The sequence below is a fragment of the Ischnura elegans genome, chromosome 11, assembly GCF_921293095.1.
Source record: "Ischnura elegans chromosome 11, ioIscEleg1.1, whole genome shotgun sequence".
In the NCBI taxonomy this organism is placed as follows: domain Eukaryota; kingdom Metazoa; phylum Arthropoda; class Insecta; order Odonata; family Coenagrionidae; genus Ischnura; species Ischnura elegans.
This window is the reverse complement of record NC_060256.1, coordinates 2,107,105-2,124,590: the sequence shown is the minus strand read 5'-3', so window position 1 is coordinate 2,124,590 and position 17,486 is coordinate 2,107,105. Positions and strand designations below refer to the sequence as shown.

General features: G+C 36.9%; 1 protein-coding gene across 1 annotated transcript in view; it reads left to right on the top strand.

Moving 5' to 3' along the window:
- LOC124168380 overlaps positions 1–17,087 on the top strand; it is a 453,375-nt gene extending 436,288 nt beyond the window's left edge. The window contains exons 2-3 of the mRNA XM_046546595.1: positions 8,390–8,522; positions 16,871–17,087. Of these exons, the coding sequence (XP_046402551.1) occupies positions 8,390–8,522; positions 16,871–17,087 (350 nt within the window). The remainder of the gene's footprint in view (positions 1–8,389; positions 8,523–16,870) is intronic.
- The last annotated feature ends 399 nt before the right edge of the window (positions 17,088–17,486 follow it).

Sequence of the window (17,486 nt, the reverse complement as noted above, 5' to 3'; positions counted from 1 at the left end):
GTGGTAGAGCTCCAGCTTTATATGCACCCTCCCTCTGGTTTCCAAAATGTTCGTATGGAGAAAAATTTAATCAATTTTTTTCCTATTTCATTGCTTATTCCCACATCATGTGCATGAAGTTGCTCTGTTTTTTGCGTTTAATTTTTATCGCCATAATTTATTCATATAACTCACAAATCGGAATGATTAAAACATGGTCCAAATATGAAAGTCATTTGCTATATTCCTATAACAGTTATAAAAGGTCGAGAGGAAGATATCTTGCCACTTGATCCCAAAAAGCTGTTAATTATCATTGAGCGTTGCTGACAGAAAGTAGTTCAGCAAACGGTTACCATTTAGGCTTCTCGCAAGTGCAGTTATATTGCCTTTCCCTCAACTTGCCCCCTCTCTCACCTCTGCATAATTTCGACATATCTATTTTCTCTTGGTCAATCCCTAACTAAGAGAATCATTGAATGATTGGCCTTTGCGTTAGTATCCATTTGAAGCAGTCTTCAGTTGCGTCTGAGTGAGCATGTCTACAATACATATATCTAACGTCAATGATCAATTGATCATTGTTATACATTACCTACGTCAATATTTCGTATTACTACGTCAAAATGATGTGCCGCTGTACTTTGCAAATTTATATCTGGACTTCAGTGCATGCTATACTAATGAATATTACGTCATTTTACAGGAAATTTTATTCTCAATTCTTATTTAATTTTTTATTATGAAAAATTCAAAAATCAAGACACGCGAGTGAAATAAATAACTGTAGGACTAGATAGTATTTAAACATTTTCGTTATTTTGCTACAAAATATGCGTTATAAAAATACGCAAAAGCCGCTTTATTAATCTAAATTAATGTTTGCGACTTTTTTTAAAGATGAATATTGTAGACGAAGTAGTTTTCCCTAGGTTGAGTTACAAAGACCATGAAGTTGACAAAACGGCTAATTTTGTGGTGCGTGGAGTCATTTATTGCACTAGCGTGTCTTGATTTTTTAATTCTTCACTAAACAAAAACTAAATTAGAATTGAGAATAAAATGTCCTGAAAAATGACGTATTATTCATTATTATGGAATTCACTGGAGTCCAAATATAAATTTGCAAATTACAGCGGCACATCATTTTGATGCCGACAGTAGTCGGAGTTTGCTGTGCTCTTTTTAAAGTTTGAATAAAAAATCCACGCACTTGGCGCAGCCTTTTGTTGCATCTGAGTAAACATATATACAATAAGCAAGACGTCATACATCCATCTCATGTACTAGTTACATCAAATTCATCATTAATTGGTGTTTACCGTGTTCATCTTTTTAACGCATGAACTCGAAACTCCCGCATCTGATGATAACGACGAGTACCTGCTTTTTCAATTAAACTGTATCCTTTTTTGGTCTAGGAGAAGTATTCAATCCAATTTCAGCGTTCTATGAATTAGCAAAGGGGATAAAAGAACTATGGGGGTAAGTTACCTATGTCAATTTTCTACGATTAACTCTTAGGTGCACGCACCTGCTTGTATAGCGCCAGTGCACGCTTGCGGCTTTTTTGCCGCACCTTTCCTTTTTTGATTTTCCCAAATAAACATTCAAATTTGAGGGTGTTTTAACGTTTTTGGGTAACTTTTAATAAATAAAATCACTTTAAATACTTTTCCATTCATTTATAAACAAAAATATCTCACAATTATATGCAAATTTCTTGATAAATACTTAGACTAATTTTTCTAAAGGAATTGTAGACGACTATCTAGACACTATCACGTCAAAAAACACAAAAAAAAGGAAATCGATATGCCAAATCGTTAATGCAATCATAAAAATTATAAAAATACCAAACTTTATAAATAAAATTAATTTTTCGATTTCTTCGTCCTTATTGACCTTCACTCTCTCTGTAATGACATTCGTGACATCTTTTGACGCAGGTGGAATCATTATTGCATATAAATCGAAAACATTCGTATACATATTTGCCGTCTTATTATTTTTACATTTTCCACGTTTAAAACAATAGAGTATGAAGATGAAATTTTTAAATTACGACATGTGGCTTGAGAATGAGATAAATTATACAAATACAAATAATAATAAAATAATAATGCAAATCCTTACAAATATTTAATTAATACGAAACTAAATATTAACATATTATTGAAAAAAAATTATGCTTCCAAGTTTCCACGGTAGCGACAGATTATCAGAAGTTCCTTAGGGCCGGTTTTATAATGTCTGGTTAAACTGGAGTTTAAGCTAAGCGTCGGTTAAGTCCCAAAATTCTGTTTTATAATCGATGGTTAAGTCAAATCTGAGCGTTAAAGTGGTAGTCAAGCTAAACCATGGATTTCCCTTGGGTAAAAGGTTAACGTGAAGTTTAAATTGTTGAAAATGGCGGATGTTTTGAAATGCTGAAGTACCCTACGATAATATACGGAGGAAATAATCGACCAAGCGCAGCATCCTCCGTTTTTATCCGTATCTACGATATCAGCAATCAATTTCCAATATTTTTAGCACCATACTAGCAATTTAATAAGTGAAATATTTCCATAAGACCGGTGATATATCCGGAACGGGCCACTGTTTTCATGCTATTCGACGTATTCTACGGTATACGCTACGAAATCCTTACAAACATCTCAAGTTTGATAATAATCACCAACCAATAAATAATATTGTCTATTCTATGGACTGCAGTCGGAGATCGTGTGCCAAACCCCTGAAAATTTTGAAGTTATGCAATATTTGTGCCGGTGTAGGAGTTTGTTATGATTTGTGCCAGCCAAGTGAGTTGATGAAAAATATTAGAATTACATATCGGAGAGAAAGAAGGAGGTGTTACAGGGGTGTAGGTATAGAAATCTGTTATTACCTGGTTTTGCTGACTTCATCAACGAATTTAAAATGTGTCGGTGTTTACAAAGACAGTTTAAATTAGAAGAACAGCCAAGTTTCGTATTTGGCAATCGAAAGAGAGAAAAAGATCGTACTTACTGATTGCATTCTGATTTACTAGCATTTGATGTCACTATAGAATTTATAATTAATTGTGAGGATATATGTTATGAGGTGAAAGTATTTTCGTATTTCCTTTTCCAAAAGATATGTTTGTCAAAGTACTACAAAAAAAATTGTAGGTAAGTCCATTAACAATATCTGGTGTACGGCTTGGTATTTCTTGGAGATAAATATGTAGGAATAAGTGAGGCAAGTGAAAGATTGCGTGAAAAAGAAAGGATTTTGCACGTTTCGTACGTAATGTATACAAGATACTGTTTGAGTTTTCTATGGAAGCTGAGAAAGGCAAATTGATGCAACCAATACAGCTCGTGTAGGTAAAAAAGTAAGAATGACTGATTTGCTCATAAGATGGTATGACATATTAATGAATTTGTTAGGCAAATGAGCCTTTAGAGTGTGGAAGTTTACTAATTATTGTACTTTATGTGACTAAGTAATGACCTCTCATTATTTTGATAGAAAAAGATTTGGAAAGGCACCGTAAGCAAGAGAAGTCTTCTCGTCTCTGAGTGTTCTAATGTGTAGCCTTCAACGGAAAAAATTGCGACTTTATTGCCTAAGTGCTGTTCGTAGCCAAACACAGGTTATGTACTATTAAAACCTCCTAGCAAATTATCTACCATCAAAAGTAGCTTCAGAGCTATAGAATCAGTGGTGCATCTACCATCAAAAGTTGTTTCAGAGCCATAGAATCAGTGGTGCCCATCTAGAACCTCATGTTAAAATATAAGAGTGCCAATTTGGTTACCAATACTTATCTTATTTCAGGTTTGAATATTTTAATATAGTAAAAGTTAACAATTCGATACTTTATCCTGAAAAAGTTTGGTTTTATTCCACACATTTGAGCCTTAATTCAAGGAGAGAATTTGGACCCTTGCACCTGAAGACTCATGGAACATCAAAGCCAGATTAATCAAAGAAATATTATTTTAAGGTTCTTAAGTATTGCCTGCTAAGGGAATATATTTATTGAGGTTCTCAAGCATTGTCTGCTAAGGGAATGTTTGAAACAATCAGAGTCAGTTGTATTTCTTACAACATTGAGCCAGCTGGGCTACTCTTGCTTGCTATTGGGGAAAGCTGTTGTCTGTGTACATATGTATTTGCTCATGAGGTTGAATTTACAGGAAATGACTGCATTCACCACCATTCCATTCGTTATTTTCCATGCTTATCAGTGACCACTGAAATTTTTTCATCGATAAGCTCTTTCAAAGTATCTTGTATGATGTTGAGCTAGATAAGGTAAAAGTTCTTCATATTAGTAAAATTGGACATTGCAGTATTTCCACTGAGTTTTATTATAATAAAATCAGTGGAAATATTGCAATGTCTAATTTTACTAATAACTCTTTCAAAGCCTTAAGTGGGATCCTTGGTATGGTTTCTTCATAAAATATTAACCCTTACTACTACTTGTCGACGTTTAACTAACTAATATGTTTAATAAGCCTTCAAAGGATAAGTGAGGACATATTCCTATAACAGCCAATTTACATCACATATCTGGTACACTCATTAGTTTCTTGGGAGTTCAATCCCATACGTAGCTTTTATTAATTTTTTCATGCTCCATCTATTGAACTGTCACTAATGAGAACATACGTTCAAAAAATCAATTAGGTATAATATCATCAACACTTATAATCATGCATGACTAGATATCTCATTCCAATACATACTGTTAGAAGTGATCTACTCATTAAGGTTGACGTAGTTCTTTGTAACATACATGGTTATTCCATTTATTCCAGAACCATTGTCTCCCTGCCCTTGCTTGTTACTCAAAATCCTTACCTTAATCACTGTTTTCAGCATTTCTAGCTTGATATACACTTCATCTACATCATTTATATCTAATTCATCTCCTGCAAAAATTCCCTCACCTCACTTATCAGGTCTAGCAATTCCTACTTCCTTTTCCTCTGTCAATATTATCTATACATTCCTGTGTACCTCTATTCTTATCCTCCTTCTGGGTCAAAAATACCAGTTCCATGGCAAACCTTACTCCATGTATCTTAACCAGACTTCTATTTGCACTTTGGTACAATGATTTTCCCTTTAATTCTCCTCTTTTTATTTATTCCAAGGATTATCTCTGTCTCATCTATCTCGCTCCAATCTGCATCACTAGAGATATATTTTAACATGCATAGCTGCAACGTATGTAATGAGAAACAGTCTATGAGAATGTTCATATCACAAAGGCAAATTTCTTAATAGATTTATGAAAGTGGAGTGGATGTAAGGGAAATTGCTTCTATAATCACTTCATAAATAGAACATGGTATGATAAAATTCTGTGGGGAAGTCATATTATTGCATTTATGATAATGGAAGCACATACGTTAATTATAAGTGAGTGATGTCAGTGTGGTGATTTAGAGATTACTTGGTACAGCATTTAAAAGGATATCCCCCATAAGTAGGTAGTAAAAAAATAACTTAATAACTTTCTGTGGCGCCATGTAACAACAATTCCATTGAAAACCCATATCCCAAAAAGACAGTTGCAATGAAGGAGTCATCATGATGGAATCCTTATGCTTTGCATTTGATACAAATAAATTCTTTAAATGCTATATAAATAACTGTATCTTTGTACCGTGACGGATCCATGGGGGTTTGGGGGCTATGGAGGGTATCCAATTTACTCCCCTTGAGTATCCAATTTACACTAGATAGAATGGTGGTTTATTTCCCACCCCCACTTCAGCTGGAATTTTAACCTCACCTAGCCCACCCCCTTATCCCTATCCTGGATCCACTTCTGTCTTTGTATAATTTAGTAGTCTGCTAAATATTTAAAACATGTTCAATGAAAGCTTCATATTTTGTGGTCTGAGAATAAAATAAAATGTCTATCACAATATATAGTATAGTATTCATAAACACCACTGAGAGTTGAAATTTAATGCTTTCATTCTGATTAGATATGTTTTTCAACAGATTTTTTACAAATTGAACCCAGCAACTTTAATATCTTTGCACCCCATCTCATTTCCTTAAATCTTAAAGACAATACAAGCCTTTGCTGTTGATTAGATATGAAGTTAGTTACGTTAGCACTTAAAACTTATTCTCACACAAGGTTTGCAAAAATAGTTTTTACATAAAGAATAGATCCCCCATCATAAGCTATGAGCCAAAAAGAGTTGCAATATTTTGTTACAGATGTATACTATCATAACAACATGCAGCCTACTTGTAAAGTATGTAAGGTTTGCTGCAAACTGTACATTTATTTAATAATTGGATGGCATGAGCCCTTGAAGTAACTGTGGTAGGGCTATACATAAGCTATTCAAACTTTATTCATTCTTCTCTAATTTTAATTTTAGACTGTGAAGTTATGTTCATAATCAGTGATTTCTGAACACCCATTCAATTTTATGATGGCAATGAAAACATTCTCAATGGCATTACCATAAAGACTCACAGTCATCCCTATTACAGTATCAACTACACTATTGACAGCCAGTATCAAAATATGTTTCACTTTATACTTCAATGGTAAGGGCTACTTGGTGTCATGCAAAAGGTTTTGATCTCTCTAATGAAGAAATTTAAACTTAGTTCTGTCCCTTATTGAAAATTTATTTGCCAGAGATTATGGATTTCATGAAACATATTGCTTCTCAACAGTATATATATAGTCATAAATAAGATGAGATAATTTAAAGTTATGAAATATCTGCTGCTAGCTGACAATTATATGGGTCAATTCTTTTCGTGTCTGTTACACGAGTGCCACATGGATGAATATACCTCCTTATTGTGAACATTTTAATAAAACTGAAAATGCTTCTATAAAAACACAAAAATCATCAAAGGAATCACCATGAATTAATTGAATTAATCATAACAATGACATCATTGTGACAGGAGCCTCGTTATCGTTTTAATGAACACTGATGAATTTTTCTATTAGACGGTGGTTGGTTATAAATTCTGTTATTTAAATTATGGCCATGGTGAGTACTTTGAAAACGGGAAAGGCTTTGATTATTCACAACTAACAAGTTGTTCCTAATTCCGTAGAGAACGCAGAGATTATGATAAATTAGCGTAGGGGCCATACTAACGCTTAGAAGATATATCTTACTGCAAAAGTATGATTAAAATTTATCGTCATTATGATTACATTGTAGCCTCAAAATGTTCGTAAAATCGCTCTGGTGGCCTACTCAATAGAAAACCATTTCGATTGGTTTAACAATACAAATGAGAATCTTCGTTCTCGTTTAATAAGCACAAACAAGGTTAATTTACCACTATTTCTTGCAAAGGGACTCCACCTTGATTCAATCCATTCACAAATAGTCATTCATTACCTCCGTGTAATTTATGGTTTACACGTATAGCAGCACTCATTCAAATTAACGCTTGTACTTGCCAAATATTCATAATTCGAGGCGAGTATTTCTATTTTAACGACACACTGATGATTGACCATAAGATCGTCAACGATTAAAACCGAAAATATTGGCGTCATCTTCGTTTTCAAAGCTAACCATCACTTCAAAACAAACGTACACAAACCTTTTACCATACTTCAACTCGATTTTTTCAATTTTGACTTTCGACTGTTTCACTTTTCGCGATCAATTGTTGGTATGAGAATTACAGTAGCTGCGCTTTCCTCTCGTTAAAGTTCCCATCAGCCAACCGGCGGTAGGATTTGCTTTGTAAAACACAACCTCTCGTTAAACTCCACGTTACCGTAATCTCCACGTTAGTTAACGTGAGGTTTAACCAGACATTATAAAACCGGCCCTTAGTATCGTGTGAACGCCCTCTAGAGCCAAATCACACGAAGTTATCGTCGTTCCTACTTGGTAAGATTCTAACGAAATAGTTGGTCGTCACATTGACGCAAACATATGTTCTTGTTAGAGGGAAAAGTACAGAAATAGAATACCAAAGTGTACCACCAGTGATCCATGCGCAATAAACGCGCTATTTCATATTTTTGAAAAATGTGGCAAAATCCCCGCTTAGAGTGCATCTAAGGGTTAATTAGATAATTTCTATGAATAAGCTTAAAATACTAGATAGAATCAACACAAATCCTCCGTCTTATCTCAATTTTGAAAAATATTAAGAGCTCTCTTTTGTGCCGGTCACGAAATTTTTATCACCCCTCTTCGTCTTTGAGTTCAGAGAGTATTAGTGAAAAAAAATTGGCTGGTAATTTTCTAATGTGCGTAATTCTATCATATTTAGCCGAGAATTTAAAATCTATTGAGTTTGTCTTTCATTAGCGTATTTGTATAGTTACTACTTTCCACCTCTTCCCTACTGCCCATCGTCCCCTTTTAGGGGCCTTTTTTCAAAGGATTCTTTTATTTTCGCATTGCAGTGAGCACCGTCAGGGTAGAGGCAGTGGTTGGACGCAGCGCAGCCCTTCCGTGCGATATCGAGCCATTGACGAGAGAAGACCGAGTGTATATGGTGCTGTGGTTCCGCGAGGCCGCCGGAAAGCCCCTCTACAGGTGAGTGCAGGAATCAAAATCAGTTACTGGACATACTACCTCTTATTTGCTAACCAAAATGATCTTCCACACTTGTTATAGGCATAGTGTACATTACTTTGTCTTTATTGCAGCTATCATTCTTTCTAATGCAGTTTAATCGTGCGAATTTATTTGGGTAAAGAGGAAATACACGCTGCTCTTTATGCAAAAATTACATGTTCAACAGTATCATGTTATTTATTTCTCGAGTAAAATAATTACTTTTCGACGAACTTTAGTTCACTTCTCGATTCATTTGATAACAGAAATTCATTAATTTCTCACTTTTTGCCCTCATTCCGTACGTTTTCCTAAATTATGAAGTACTCGGCAATGTATGCTCATGGAAAAATCCCGTATTTTTAGTTCGTGATGCTGAGACCGAGGTTTTATGATGCGTTAAATACGGGTGTGTCATGTTATCGAATTTGAACTCAAGAGCCTTCAACTTCACGTCCTCATGAACGCCGCCTAATATTATTTATACTTACAAATAAATTTGAGTTTCTACATTTTCCTATTGCGTTTCATCTTTTTCCTCATTGTCGTCGTCGCCTTTGCGTAGACACGTCTACACACGAGAAAAAAAACAAAATGGATTCATCCAAGCTTCACCTATGATTTTCGTGTTTTGAATTCATTTGATTACAAAATAAATTGAGAGTCTCCAACACATTGACTCAGGTGGTGTTTTTTCTCAATGAAACAATTCTGTCCATTTAATTTTTTTTCGTTAAGCTACCTATTCGTAAATGGAGGCTCAATTGGGGAAAGCGTCAAGGTTTTACTTAAAATTATATTGATGTAAATTATTTGTGAGACTAACTTCATACTGATAACATTGTTCACAATACATGCAAGTGATGAATTTACTCCTAAAAACTAGAGTGATCTTGCTGGAATACTCATGCGACCCCATTTTCAGTGTCATTTCAGGGCTACTTTGGAGTGCAATAAGTATGTCACTGTATTCTCCGACGTTCCGTAGCTGTGGACATTAATTTTTGTTTCAAAAGGTTCCTCTCCGCAAGTACGATTATCTTGGTGTGAGCGAGACGAGAAAAGTTTTCATTATGGGGATGAAGCCATGAAGAATGTATCTCACCCTGATATTAAGGTCTCACTAAAATTTTCCGAGCGATGATACCGAGCGCTGGATATAAGATTGCAAAATATGATGGGCCCCGCCAATTCACTCTGATTCCAGTCCCCTCATTAATTAAGTACTTTTCTCCGATCTCGTAAGATATCTGCGTTTCCCTTTGAGGCCGTTTTGTCCGAGACTTCTTCTGCAGCCTGTGGAATTCTCCCCGACTCCTCTATTAAATGCTTCCGCTCTTATCTACCCCCTGCTCCTCTTCACCCACACCACTGCTCCATTTCTTATCTCTCCCGCAGCCCTTGGCATTTCTAACCGCCCCTGACTTCGCTCAGCGAGATTCGTTCACGGCACTTATTTCACCGCTGGTTTCACCAACTAGTGCAATCGCGGTATACCATTAAAATACGAAGGCTTTATTCCGAGCATAGTTATTTCAATTCCACCAAAATTATTAAGTGCACAAGGCATAAGCTGTGAACGAAATTTTTTAAAGCTTTAGAGATTTTAAGACATATGAATGGCAAACGAATATTTTTAATGATTTGACAAATTTTATATCCTCTCAGATTTTTTACGACTCTAAAATTTGACTCGTATCCAGCAGCGGATCCAGGATGTGAACTACGGACTGTGTGCTGTGGGGCTCTCTTCTCCTGCATATATTCTACAACTGAGCAAAATTTATTTCATCTGGTGTAAAATGGATACCCTAGGGACAATGCTCGTATCCGAATGCCTGTAGTGCGTGTCAACCCTCACCCACTCCTTCGCCTTACTCCCCATATGCTCGAGCCTTCCCTCATGCAAACGAATGAAAGCGTTGGACGAAACTATTTTTCCAGTGCGCTCCCTCCCCCCTTCAAAATACGCTTAATCATTGAAATCGATTAAATGGGTAACTATAGATGTATGTGAAAAGTAAGAATGTATATCATTTACCAATTGTACTGATGACATTTTGGATGATTTAATTTAATTTAAACCAGTAATTTGAGCCAGTATACGAATCAATGATAGTCTTGAATGAACTCGTTAATATACTAATTGGAAGGGGTGACCGACATGTCAGGGCAAACATAGAAGAGTGGAGAGGGACCCGTTTGGCGTCGCCATTAGCCTGCTCTTAACTAAAGCCCACCCCACCACAGATTGATGTTCCATCCGAAACTAGTTGAGCTTGTAGAGCCCTCCACTCAATATTCAAGAAACGTTGTCATCGGAAAAATTAATTGCCGTCGCCGGGGTTTGAACATGGACATACAAAATGTAGAGCCAAAGCTTTAGCCATCACACAAACCTAATCCCTCGTGTAATTGTCGAACTAAACAAAATTCCCTATCGCCTTACTGGCCAAGCAGCCAAGGGATTGGAACGTGAGAAGGCAAAGTAAGTCAATTCGTTGAATTTAACGAGTTCAAAATAGAAAATAACTTGCTCACTCCCTCAACCTGCTGAACTAACTTCCACGGACGACTAATGCACGCAATCAGGTCGTACAAGTCCACTCATTAATACAGCATGCAGTCTCTCATACACTGAAACAAAAAAAAACGAAAACATTCATTCCGAAGTCAGTTTTGTTGAAAAATTATATCGCTCGGCCAGTGAGACTCCAGCCATTTCCCGGAAATAAGTTCACGTAGCGACGCAGGAAATTTGAAAAAATAACATTAAAACATGATTCGCAAAAACTTAAATTGGCTTTTAATTATTTTTTGAAATGTTCCACCTTACATCGCGCATGAACCAGAAATTTCATGTCAAAGGACTTTTGATTGTTTAAAAAAACACCTGTCTTTCATGGTAATGGCTAGAAAAAGGATAAAATTGAGCTTTTTGAAGTGAATTGTACGTCAAAGAGAACTACGCCACTTTTGACCTCGTGGAATATCTTGTCAGCTGCTCAATTCCCGGGTTAATCCATATTACGTGGCTGTGAACGAGGCTCAACTAGTACTAATAATTCAGCTATGATTAAAAAAAAACAATACCTAAAAAAGCGACATAATCCATGGGACTCAAGGCAACCGTAGTTACCTTATTTTGGGCAGACCTTGTCCAGTCCGTAGACGCCGTGAAATCCACTGCCACGCAATTCTCATGAGCAATGCATTTCGCATACCTCAAAGGATGAAATTACATCAACTTGTAGATGTGTACCTACCCCTGAACAGTGTGCACAAACGCAAGAAGTCACGCGATAGTATTTTAGGAGTTACATGAAAAGTAGACTTTTTTTCAGTCATGCGAGAGTGTATTAAGTAATTGAAATGATTACGTAGTCAGGAAAAAAAGGGTAGAAGATGATTGGGACGTCCACGCACAATCTGCAATGCATAGCCTTCAACTGATGTCGTAGAAACCTTGATCTTGAAAACATTCCTTTCTAAACATTCAGTTCTTGTCCCCGTAGAGGTATTTAAAGAATGATCCCAGGCTTTCCCGACGTATAGAATTGTGGAAGGTTACTCGGGCATTCCACCGGGTCAGGTTCTCCAACTCCATCTCGGCCGACGTTTCGATGAACGAGTTGTCCATCGGCATCAGGGCATTCATTTCTTGGCCCATAACGCTGGTAAAAATGAGAATAAAATTGCCAATTATTGGGATGAGATTTTCGTTGTGTTGTTGTATTATGCATTTAGATGAGATGTATATAATTAATAAATTACCATGCTACCATGCTAGCTCCCTCGTCTTGTGGAGATTCGTGACAGTCGCACATATAACCCTTACAGTCAGCTATTCCTTTCGGAGAAACCATTTGTTACGCACAGTTTGTTCTTGAATTTCCAGGGACGCACATTTATTTCGACACTGCTCCACATTTTCTTAAGAAAACAGTTACTTTTGAAGCTATTCAAGTCCTTTAAACTGAAAACCTCGAGGTTGTGGGTTCTTTGACGTGATGGAACCTTGACTTTGCTATTTCCTAAGCTTTTTTACTTAGCTTATTTGGTCTAGCAGTGAGGTTTCTATCCTTTTCTGGTGACGGATTAGATATCATAATTACAAGATTAGGTAGCGAAAGATAATTTGAAATAACATATCAGAATCGATATACTTCTTGATGCTTGAGGATAAAAAAAAGTGTAGGAGGCCATTCCAATTCGTATTTTATCTTCGTATTCCGTCGCACTCACGTGGTTATGATTAATATAGGTAAAAACTAAACGAGTTCAAAGTGATGTGTGTTCCGGCCTACACTCTACCTACAAGATGATAGCATTCATTCATTTAATCGCACCACTATATACGTTACATGCCCATCGATGACTCACATTAGGGAAAAGTGTGTAAAGGAAATTTAATTTGTTTCTTTTGAAATTTATTCCGATATGTTCGCTAATTTTGCGTATTACAGACCAATTTTCATCATACTTTTCCTTCAGGGAAGCAAGTCTTGCATTAGCTTCATTACATCCGTACGTGATCAATGCCAGATCCTTAACTGTCCCCTTTCAAACGGAAATCGAGAAATGTAGCATGCCCGAAATTCCTGCCAAGAGTGATAATTCAATTGAGCATTGCATCACGTCTGGCCCGGACTAACTTCTCGGAAACTTCCGCACTGCAGCGCTCGGCAGACTAAAATAAACGTGTTAAAAGCTTTATTGTCCCAAGGACGACGAAGCTTCCGTTTGTGCAAACCAGGCGCCAGTTGAGAACACCTTGCGTTAGTGAACTACTATTTTCGAGGAGCGTCTTTGGGCTATAATTAAACAGACAGACATATGTGGTGAAATTGGGAAGACTTTAGGCTGAGCATTGCGGCTATGCAGAAGAAGCGCTCCCATTATCTATTCTATCCATTGCGTTTCCAATTCAAAGACCAACTTCTGGGGAACAAAGGGGAAACTTTGCGAGAGCTCTCTCTCCCTCTCTTCATCCTTCTACGTCCTTTCGTGTCTTTAGCTCTTGAGATCTCTGCCCTGTTTACAAAATTGTGTGCTTTGGACTCGCTTCCTCGGCACGATAACTAGACGTTAGTAGCCTTATTAGATGCCCGTTTGCTCATATTTGCTCATTAACCATGATTCGTAATTTTGTGTGTGTGAGAGAGGACATTATAACCCATTTAAATGAGAACGTTTTTTTAACTTCCGTTTGACTCGACAGCAAGTCTTTAAGTAGGCTAGAGTAACACTAAGATGTAAAACTAGAGGTAAATTCTTCTTAGGCATAAGACTAAAAATAATTTGAAACTTATTTTACTTCTTTATAAATTTATTACTTTTGGTATTTTTTTCAGAAAAAAACGCATGTAAATGTGCTTTTAAAGGCTATATTTAGTGTTTATCCTTTAGGAGCAATATTGACGAATAAATGGATGAACATTAAAAAGTTCCAATAAGTAATTAGTTCTACTGTTGACATTTATGTACTTTGCGAAAAAGAAATAATTATTGAGTCTAAAATCGAAAATATCGCTATTTTGCTCCGTATTAAATCGATTTATAATATACGAGACTATCTTCGAATTTTCTCGTTCTAATTTGAATTTTATAGCAAGAAAAGAAACGATTTGGTTACTATACTTCAATAACTTAGCCAAAATGTCTGTCCAAAAATAGTTATTTGGAAATTATTTCTCGTAGTTCTTACTAATTTCAGCATTGAATGCAGTTTTGTCTTGCAAAAATTAGGGCATGGTTTTGGAAAACTGAAGGGGTATTTTAATTTGGATGTTATAACCGTGCGTAACTCGGAGCCTCTCTTTTTTAAAGCAAATGGAGATCATTAGTTCTTTCATTCGAAGCAGAAATCAGTGGTAATGACTTGGCGGGCATTAGTCATGCAAATCAAGTTAGCGAATTATGGAAAGTCATTCGCCTCCCACGCTGCCTAATTGAATTCTCTCGGATGACGCAGATGAGGAGAGGAGAGGAGATGCCCACGAGTGAATCACTAATGGAACGGAGATGGACTGACGGAGTGCTTGCAAATTCTTCGTGATTACTCCACCCGTCCTGAGAATTTCATTTGATTCCTCATTAGACGCTTAGTTCTTAGGTTGAATAAAATCACTCCGTGTTTTATGCACTCGTGGAGACATGAAAAAAGAAGACTCACATGAAACCGCGACCGCAGAGATGAATCTTTTCCAGAAATGAATTGTTTTTCAGGATGCTTTTTTGCCTTATCATACCGGAATTTATGGATAGTTAGGCAATGCAGCTTATTAGTACATCAGTATGGAGAATTATATATCTAAATGTGAATCGATCAGCATCTACTATGCATGCGTCCGCGCTCATCTGAATACAAATGACAACGTAATTGATTACTCGACGAGGGGCTATGAATAAAAACTATATAAGATGAATAAAATAAATATATGAGCGTATAAGGGACACGTTGAAGATACGAGTGTCTTACTTACGAGTGAAAAGTGAGTTTGAATTATATATTGTCATCCAATCTTTGAAGATCATGTTCAATAAAAATAAAAGCTGTAATAAAATAATACAAATACTAAAATGGAGGGTAGTATCTTGAAAAAGCCATAAGAAGTATAAAAATGTAAAAAGAGTAGAAAAAATTCATCAACAATACCGATTCTTTGAAATATTGATTATGTTTATGTATGCAACATAAGGTGGAAGCAACAGAAGCATACTATTAGATATAATTGCTATACCCACGCTGCTCTACTAACTGCTCACAGAAGACTTTTATCAGTCAGTTATCACTCATCGAAGATCCAGGTCATAAAATTGAACACCTTGGCCCAACGCGACAAAAACGATCTGTAAAATTTAATTTCCGGTTTACAATTGAGGATAGATAATTGATTGGAATAAGAGCTATTATCCTAGGAGATACACTGGTGCAAATGTTCAAAACTTTGGTAGAAAAGCGTATTACTTGGTAGCTGCGTGGCGATAAGATTAGTGCCCTGAAGTGAGTCGTAAGGAAATAAGTATATATGCCGTGCTTTGTTTGCAGTATGTGCGTAATTGACAGTAAGTAGTAATTAGTACCAATGAAATATGTTTGAATGTATTCAGTTCTACCGTCATTCGGGTTAAGTTCTACCCTTACCTATTCTAAACAATCATAGGTTTGAATCACTGCGTGAGTTGATAGGGTAACCCTAACAATTCGAGACTTTTTTTTCGTGGAGTCTTCTCATAAAAACCGTTTAGATTATGGAAGCATGCCTCGCAAAATTTGCTTTCACTGAGTTTTCCAATGAGGAGCGCTTGAATAGATATCTGAACGATAGCATCGCACACAAATGTTAATGAGCTTTTTATATAAGGTAATATTTCTTTAAAGATTTCATTAATTTTACGCGGGAGTCGTTGGCGGTGAAAGTGGGAAATCAAATAAATATAATGGTACGTTGTAGGAGTGTCAATGGAAAATCGCAGCATCTTTCAGTCAGTCACCGCTTCTACGAGACCAATGGAGAGTGCTGTGTAAATGATTAAGCCACATAAATTACGTACCTAGCTGATCAGATTGACTAATGAAATAATAGCCTTTTTCCGCCGGGCACACTGTGCCGTACTATTGAAAATCCTTAGAACTGAAATATATGAGTGAAGTAGGCAATACTTGCTTGAAATACTTAGTAGTAAATGATTGCAATTAAAATTTCCTTTCCTGGAGAGGATATTCAGAGCATTAAGTAATTACAACAACCCAATAGTCCTGGTCGCGTTGTGATAATGAAAGTGTTTTCCACTGTTAATGGCATTTTGATGCACCGACACCTCGTTGGCTAAGTTCAATCAAAATCAACAACGTATGATGGCAGAGTGCTTAATCGAAACGTGTTCGTCCACAAAAATTATTAATGATCGAAAACCCGTGAAACCATCAATAAAATTACCAATTATTTAAAAATTATTCCCTATCCTTTTATCCGGCTATTCACTTTTTGTAAATTACAATTACGTCGAAAACGGAGGAGGCGTTTTCAACCATAAGCAATGGACGGTATTCAATCGTCGAACCCCCGACCTTTCGGTTGGGTAGGCGAGCTGTTTGGCAGCCATCGCAACCCACGCCGGCCCGAAAAGTTTTGATGATGGATTTTTTTAAAGATCCCTGCTTTTAAATGGTTTTTAAAGGTGCTCCTTTGAGAAGTAAAGCCCAGCCACCTGCCAGAGTGGCAGCAGCAGGGTTTGGGTAAATACGGACTTCCAGGCCGATATCAATGCCATCGGATTAATTCGCTCGTCCTTTGTTTTAATTGACTCGTGTTCCCTTTCAGCGCATCAAGGCGATTGTTCTGCTTTGCCTCTCTCCCGCCTTGCTACTCACTTGGAGAAATTGACTCGCGCCTCTCGTCTCGTCGTGAATCGTTAATGAGCGGACTTACCTCCCGACGCGCCTGCCCTCTGGCGTCTCAGTCGCAAGCAGCGACTCGAGCGTACGCAAGTCAGATCCAGTTCTGTTTCAATTCCATCCTCCCTCACTTCAAGCGATGATCATCGAACCAACACCTCCCTCGCCCCTTGCTCTGCACCTTGAATATTGACGATCGCAACACACACCTTTCGTCTTGCGTCGACATTCACTCGCATAATGGCCTCTCTCAATATTTGGTTGGAAGCCTCCTTGGACCGAGTGTCAACCTTGGAATACTCCTTAAGGCTTTTCTTTAACTATATCTTCACTATTATTTATTGAAATAATTCCAGCGAAACCATGTTAACACAAATCAGGAGTGAAATCCACATCCTCCAGATGAGTTACCAATTGGTAATTTGCGAAGTTCTTGATCGTACCAATAGGCTGCTCCGTTTGTCCGACCGACGTTATTGGCGCCATAGTCAACGCATTGCAGTTGGTACGCACCGCTCGGGAGGGCTGCTTCTATGGGGTCT